The sequence below is a fragment of the Gadus chalcogrammus genome, chromosome 9 (assembly GCF_026213295.1).
Source record: "Gadus chalcogrammus isolate NIFS_2021 chromosome 9, NIFS_Gcha_1.0, whole genome shotgun sequence".
Classification (NCBI taxonomy): domain Eukaryota; kingdom Metazoa; phylum Chordata; class Actinopteri; order Gadiformes; family Gadidae; genus Gadus; species Gadus chalcogrammus.
Genome location: NC_079420.1, coordinates 5,868,084 through 5,876,499, shown reverse-complemented (window position 1 = coordinate 5,876,499; position 8,416 = coordinate 5,868,084). Strand labels below are relative to the sequence as shown.

The following is an 8,416-nucleotide window of genomic DNA, read 5'->3' as shown; positions in this document are numbered from 1 at the left end:
TCTATTATGTCCAAAATTAGAATGGTATGCACATATATATATATCTTATAATGTATATCTAATTATTTAATCTAAATATCCTCACCCAACCACAAATGAGTTGGTTACAGCGATTTTACAGTTACTTAAAATGATCAGTAACATTCACTGAAACAATGTACCATTTGTGGTGCAAATGTATTTACATAAAAGGCAATTAATAATTAATAATCAATAATCTGGATTAGGTACTGGGCATAAGTGTGTACATGTATACTGGGGACATTGAGGTTCAAACCTAGAACCTTTAATCTGACTGTTGACTGTTTTTGGTCTTATGGCATGTTTATCTGGTCCCAGGTAATACCCAAAACAAACATGTTCTCTTGAAAAGAACATGTTGCATATGTTTAACATGTTTAACTACGTTGTAGAGGGTTATGACCTTACATGTTGTTTTGGTCTAACAAATCTGCAGCACTGTTAAAGGTGTAGCGTTCACCGAAAAATAAAATACTGTAAATAAAAATAATGTTTATTTGATAGAAGAATAAAAACAAAGGTGAATGCTACAAAAGTAGGGTTACATTAAATCATCATATCCTTCAAAGTCTTCCACAAAATGCATGGCAGCCACAATCAATGTATATCTGACTCTATTCTCTACAATGACTTTATATAGCGTTTAGGACTCTACAGCTACAGTGCACCAGATGCAATAGGGCACGTCAAAGTGGATTAATCATTAGTGCTCTTATTAATATACAACTACAAGCAGCGTGTGGTCTGTCATCACTGAAACATCGCCCCTCATACAAAATGCCCCCAGCAAAAACACTACTCGTTAAATATGACCAACGTGTGCATGCGCATCAGAGTACCTCACCTAAGCTCAGAGTGTGAGTCGATCCTATGTTTTAAGCAAGGCGTCACGTGACAAGGGAGTCTTCTTCAATACACCATGTTAACACGTCGTCCACGACCGGCGCTCAGAACCAGAACTCGGAGACGGAGACGTGGATGTTGATGACGCTCTGATGGGAAACCCCCTGGGAGTTCAGGTTGATCATGGCCAGCTTAAGCACCAGGTTGAGCGGACCGATGATAGGCTTCACCTGCCGGACCACCCCTAGAGGAGAGACACAGACGGATAGTGATTGGTTGGGATGCTAGAAGAGGATCTTGAGTCACCAAGGGGGACCAGAAACACAACGCATACACATGTTAAGGCAAGGTTAACAAATCTAACCACGTAAGAAGGGACTCGCCAATGTGGGCATGATGATTTAAAATTCAGATCAGTGGACGGCTGAATCACTCTATTGCTAATAATGAGCTTGCTTCCATGGTTGGGCAGGACGGACGATAAAGCCAGAAATCTATTTGAAGACAACTGATGAGTTTCAGGTTCATTGTTGCACTGCTCCCCCACCTATCATCATTGGTGGGTAACATCATACACTTACCTGATGGACAGCTAAATCGCATGGTTATGGTTCGAATGTGGCTGCACAGACGTTGGCAAATTCTGTGCTCAGTTATCATGTTGGCGGTGACAGGCCTCCTTGTGACCATCAGGATGAGCACCTTGATACACATCCCATCGACACTATAAATCCCTTTGGCGCCACCGTCAACAACACCCACCCAGGGTGAAACACACGGTGTTACAGAACGCCAGTGGAATTCATTTGGGTGCGTGTTTTAAGAAAACGTGTGATTGCAAGGCTCAAAAACGTCAGTGTTTATTTACACGGGCTGTCAGCAGCCCCTTTCACTGCGAAGGTCGGCGACGCGTCGGCTCGGGCCTGCTTCGACAGCTGCACCCAGGGTGCATTGGGGCGGCACAAGGCCCACAATGCCCTGCTGTCAGTCACTCAACTACTCCCCCCGGTCCTTAATTCATGATCAACGTAATGGAGTTTTCCTCATGTCCCCGTGTTTTTGAGTTGCACCGACGTCAAAAGAGATGGAGTGAGAGACGATGTTGTTTGACCCAGCCCTGATTACACCCACCCATACCGACTCCGCCTCATTTAGTGTGAATAATGAGGTGCGTTGATGCCTTGCCTTAAAACAGGCAAAGCTGTTTGGTTATGACCAATCGCACTGGGCCGTTTACTGTGACTTTTTATTGGACACCGGCATTGTGTAACAGTAGTGGTCCACCCCTCCCCTCCTCACTCTCTTTTATTCCTGAAGAGGGATGAAAAGGAGGGGGGGGGAGGTTGATGTTTGTGGCATCGACAATGTGGCCTACAAGGGTAAATTAGTCCCATGTGTTGGACAGAAGGGCGCAGACAGAGTCACGCGAGAAATCCATGATGGCACATCTCCAGGAATCCATCTTTAACGAAGGAGGAACAAACTATAGTCGCCTCTCGCTTTTTCTTCCTCTCTCGCTCTCTCTCCCATGCTCTCTCTCTCTCTCTCTCTCTCTCTTTCCCCTCTCTGGGCTTGTTGTGCCTCTCTGTCACTTTCCATCTCTCCTCCAGTTGGATTACTGTGGGCACACAAAATATTCCAGAAGATTCCAGAAGATTCCCTGGAGATCCGGGCGATAAGCGCCCTGGAAGAGTGTGGAATGGGGCCCGTGACTACCAGGGTTGCCCTTGTGTGTTGGTGTTATGCATCTCTGTTGCGTAGTGACACAATGAATGAAGGAGAGGCTAGATGAGTGCTTTGTTGTTTTCCAAAGCGCCAGTGCCATCCGAGAACAGAAACCCATGCTTGAACCCAATGACAGCAGCAGAACGGGTAAAAAAAAGAAAAGAAGTAGCATTTGGGGATTGAGTCTAAATTAAAGATTTTTGTACATAACACAATGTGGGTAACACACATCGTGGCTTTACCCAGAAACCCACACAGCTAATCAGTTGAGAAGTGCAAATTACCTACATGGAGAGTCAGCATCATCCGTGCGACCGGCTAGCCGTGAAAACTTTAATGGAGCAGATTCAAAGTTAGTTCACATGGGTCGGAGCCGGGCTAAACACGCAACAAAGATGAGTGAAGGCACAGTGGAATATTGTTGTTCGAAGGCATAGTTTGGACAACCGCAGAAGCAAACCAGTTTTGGAGAGCCTGTTTCTGAGTGACGTTTTTAAATCATAAACCCAAAATCCAAGTACTCCCCTGAGCCCTGGCCATAATCAGGGTCAGAAGAGGTAAATTGTCATTCAAAAGGATATTGTAGTATGTGTCAACAGCAAATAAAACAATACTGTCTCATAAATAAGTCAACAATAATAATAATAATACTTCATACCTTCAACCACCAATGATGGATGTAGGGTTTCAGTGGTTCTTCAAAGAATTGCTAGTACTGCTCTTTTTCATTCCTTGTGATGTAGTATTATTGTATAAAGGTGCAATTAGCATTTGAATAAACCACTACCGCTCCATGAATATCACAGTAAGTCTTGCAGTAGACCCTCTGGAATCATAAGATGCATCTCTGTTTTAGTAGTGACTTGGCAAACAGCACATAATGTGAATCACCCATGAAAGTAGGATATCTGCTCAGATCCTTGGACTTGTTTTACTTGGGTTGTCGGAGAGAAAAGGAAGGATCAAATATGTTTTAAGTATAGAGATATCTTGCATCTCTTTTGGTTAACAGACCTTGATGTTTGTTCAGTCATTGAATTTGACCCCCTTGGAATACACTACGAAATCCCAACATGATGATTCTATCTTTCCATAGCCTTCCCACCAAAATACTTGGTGTGGTGGGAACTGTGAGGGAGAGACACATGGCCCACAGTGGTGATGGTGGCTCACTGGAACTCCAAGGTGAAACCAGGCCCCTCTCTCAGTCATCTTGGACATCTCAGCGGGGCTTTGAGGCAAAAAAGCTTCTCGCGACCACATAACAGGTTCCCTTTGATTGGCCACAATGTAGTCATTACCTGGGATTTACACATACATAAACAAGGCAGAGGTTACCCAAAACCCACAAATACGCTCCCGGTTTTGGTTTCCCCTGCGACTGGGTTGAAAACCAATATCCCGTAAGATGCAGAAGTAGTTCTCGTGAAGACTTGCGGTGCTCCAAATGTGTTGTTTCCATGGCTACTGAGGTGGACACCGCAGGGCCCAAGGTGACCCTGCCATCTCTAACCGGCTCTGTCAAGAACACAGCTGCAAGACGTCTTCTACTCTGCCACACAATAAAAACGAACCCTAAATGCATGCTGGTAGCGGAGACATCTGCCACAAAACAAAGTGCAGCGAAATGCCAGGAGGCATTTGTCATCCTCTATGGCTAAGAGGGCCGCGATATTGAAGGGTTGCATGTAAACAGTACAATTTCTTGGTTTTCTGGTTTCTGCAACGCGGCGTAGGAAGTGTAGGGCAAAATCCAAAATGAACGGGTTTAATACCAGAGACAAATGAACAATGTCCGTGGCCTCGCCGCAGTGTCGTGTAATGACACGCTGGCTGTGGACCCATGCAGGCTGACAGCAGTCAAACTCCGGGCTGTCCTGCAGGGCGTCCATGTGCAGAGTGGTGCTCATGTGTCCTATACTGCAGTAGTACTATAGTGAAATAATACTTTCTGATCAAACAGATACAGTAAGAGTTCTTGGACTAGGCTTACTGCTCACATTCAGTTCAGAGTTCAGAGTCCATGCAATCATATTTCATATTATGACATCATATTTCTTGGTTGAATTAAGATGAATTCCCTGTATGATATATAACCTAATGTCACAAATATAGAGCCCAGAGGTTTTGATATTCCCCAAATGTATATTTCCTTGGCATATTCTGTTTTTTACCTAAATACATAATATATTTTATACTTTTACTGTGGGCTCTTTTTGACCCTACAGTGGTAGGCCAGTTGAATAATACAAAATAAGGCACTGCTGCTTTGATACAATGGTGACATATTCATTCACTTTTTGGTGCACTCAGGGGAATAGAGAAGAAAAACAGAAGAACGCCCAAATGCAACACTGAGCACCATTTGTGTTGAGGTGAAGCCATGGCTTGGTTAGAGGAAGTAATGCCACGGCCAACATGAAACAGTGTCTTAAGTCCATGGCTGGCTTAAAGCTTTGCTCCCTTAACAGGCCCCTGGAGGGTCATTTTGTAGTGGCTTTGCTTGTATTAAAAGAGCTTTCTTGTGTTTTAGACTTTGTTTCTACAGCCAGTCAGTGTGCAGACGACGACCGCTCCAAAAAGACCAACCTGCACACACACACACACACACACACACACACACACACACACACACACACACACACACACACACACACACACACACACACACACACACACACACACACACACACACACACACACACACACACACACTGAAATGCCAGCAGACAGAGGCTTGATATTTTAAAGTAAATTTCAAGCGAGTCCTAGCCAAAGATCTCCCAAATTGACCATGGGTTTTTGCTGGCCGGTGTCGTTGTGACATCACAGAAGTGGCCCAATGGGAATAACTTGTTATTTTCTTGGGACCTTTTTCACTCTGTGGTCGCGGGAGCAGCTCAGAAGACACAACACGCAACATTATCTTCACCGCAACCTTTGCACTGTGTTAGCTGTGACCTTTTCCAGTATAAAGGCCCATAACTAAGGAGCAAAATATAGAAGTCTATATTTGAGATAAAGGGCAAATATAGACTGCAGACTCAGCAATTTGAAATCACTGCAGACTCAGCAATTTTCTGTGTGATTCAGTCGTCTTCTTCGGGATGAGTGGAGGAAAATTGTCTTCCTTTTGAGTTAAATTTAATTTGGAAATCAAAATGAGCCGTGAGCCTCCATCCGATGCCTCCTCCAGTCCTGGCTCGGGCCACGAGCCTCTGTTGATTCTCAAGGCCCGGTCATGTCTCGCACCGTAGACTCACATTCCACCCCCCGGTTGTGGGAGCCAGACCCCGCTGACAGCTTGCAGAAGCCTGCCTGAAGTCTGGGCGCTCCGGGCTCCACTTCCGCCTCCATTCATCCAATCGGTTCACCTTGCCGCCTGGCAGCATAGCGCCAATGACATCACTCATCCCCGTGCAAGAGCTTCTCCTCAATGGCAGAATCTGTTTTTTCCTTTTGGACTGCGAATGGAATTTAGCTGCGGAGCCTCAGACTGCTCGGCAATCCGTGCAGGCTCGTTTGAAATGGAAATGATTCATGAAGAGGAGATTTTCATTTTAACACCTGGCTGACGTCACACAAAAGGTTGAATAAGAGTAAAAATAGAATTCATAGACGTGCAAACCACGTTTTTTTAGCTACCCTGTTGGCAGAAATTCATATTTGAAATAGCCTCCATGAAGGGAAGTTCCTCAAAAGAGAGGAGAATAAATCACCTGATAATCTGAGATTCCTAGTACGAATCAATCAATTGTACTCTCTGGAGACTGAAGGAAACTGACAGCGAGGTTGATAACTTCCTCGCATGAACCGTGTGGGATTCTAAGCAGAGCAGCCTGTTGGATCCCTCAGGGCACAACACCGGTCTGCCGTCGCTGATGGGATTCCACACACCAAAAGAAAAAAGGCCAAACCCATTCAACTTCTCCAATAACTTTACGTTCCCAATGCTCAGAGATGCACAGAGACACCGGCATCTTCTGAAAACAATTCTCAAAAAAAGAACCTTACTCCGAACCAAAAGGGGAGGAAGAGGAAGAAGGAGTAGAAGAAGAAGATTTTTTTTTTTTAGCGAAAGGGCTAGGCTAGGAGGCATGCATTCCAATACTATTTGCCTTTCCAAACACGTGTAAGGTGTGTGTCAGGTATGTTTTCTTTGTCAGAGGGATGATATGCTATACTACACACCACCGCCATACCGGGCTTGTTTACATGTGTACCTCATGGGGGTTGTTGGCTGAACGCTGCTTTGCTACCAGTGCATGATTGTGTGTCAGTGTGTACGTGCGTGTGTGTGTGTGTGCGTGTGTGTATGTGTGTGTGTGTGTGTGTGTGTGTGTGTGTGTGTGTGTGTGTGTGTGTGTGTGTGTGTGTGTGTGTGTGTGTGTGTGTGTGTGTGTGTGTGTGTGTGTGTGTGTAGCCCCCCCCCCCTTCCCCTGGCTGTCTGTGTTTGTTCAGACAGGGCAGGCTGTCAGATGTGTCATCCAAATCAGACAGTGCTGGGAAAAAACGAAACAGTCACGGATGAACGGGGACTTGGAAAAAGGCGTGGTGTTGCTCTTTACAGTGGTGTGTGTGTCTGTGTATGTGTGTGTGTCTGTGTTTGTGGAGTGAAATGCAAAGGGCTGCAAATGTACGTGTCATGTCAAAGTTTGTGTGTGTGTGTGTGTGTGTGTGTGTGTGTGTGTGTGTGTGTGTGTGTGTGTGTGTGTGTCTGTTTATGTGTCTGTTTGTGTGCATGTATATTTCCACACCAACGTTAAGGGATGATTGAATTCAACTCTACAACCCTTTTTTCCCCACCAATGACAACATTGAACTGTTGTAAGTTTGTGTGAGTGTGTGTGTGTGTGTGTGTGCACGCGTGTGCGTGTGTGTGTGAGGAAGGTTGAAATATTGAGCAATTTGGTGATCACCAACCAGTCACTAGCCAGTCTACCGCAATAACAAACCACTTCTCCAACTCTCTGTGAACTCTGTGGATGTGCGATCACCTCTGTTGTTTACCCCTGGATGAACATCAAAACCCCCAAAACAAAACCCATAAACCCGTTCATTCATGCATTCATCAAAGGAGCTGCAACATGAACCGTTTCTCATGTCCGTCCCCCGGTTTAAATGTCTCAACACTGTAGCCAGAGAAGGAGAACGCATGACACGTCAGCCAGCCACACATTTACACACAGACACACAGATACACCCAAACACATACTGTGTACACACACACACTGCACACACACACACACACACACACACACACACACACACACACACACACACACACACACACACACACACACACACACACACACACTAACACTGGGTACACACACACACACAAAAAAAGCACAAACTTTGTACACACACCCACACAAACGTGGCACGCACACATGCACTGCCTACGCACACGTACACACACCCGCACACATTATCGGTGGAGCGAAGCACTGGGACAGTCACTAACTCCCAGTAAATCAAATCGCCAGGGGAGCCTCATCGCACTGGGGAGACCGCACTTCACAGCAGGAGCTGGCTGGACCGGAGACCAGAGCGACGGAACAGTATGCCTCGTAGCCGTCCACCACTCTCTCCCAGTACTGCATCCAATAAGCCTTTAGACGGGTTCAGGGACAGAAGTGGATCCGCACGCAGACAGACCTTGGGTCTTTCCTTTCTTAATGTGGTCGTGGCTCAAAGTGCTCTAATGCCGGGCGAGACACTGAGGCCTCGCAGAGACAAATGGAACAATGCACTTCAACCACATGAAGAAGAGTGAGGGAGAGTGGCCAAGAGAGTTCTCCAACATATTCTTTCTCTCTCTCTC

General features: G+C 45.6%; 1 protein-coding gene across 1 annotated transcript in view; it reads right to left on the bottom strand.

Annotated features, from left to right (window-relative positions):
* Positions 1-458: 458 nt before the first annotated feature.
* The window catches only part of LOC130389425 (fibulin-1-like), a 30,838-nt gene continuing 22,880 nt past the window's right edge, over positions 459-8,416 (bottom strand). Inside the window, exon 17 of the mRNA XM_056599206.1 lies at positions 459-1,108. Within this exon, the coding sequence (XP_056455181.1) occupies positions 969-1,108 (140 nt within the window). The 3' untranslated portion in view covers positions 459-968. The remainder of the gene's footprint in view (positions 1,109-8,416) is intronic.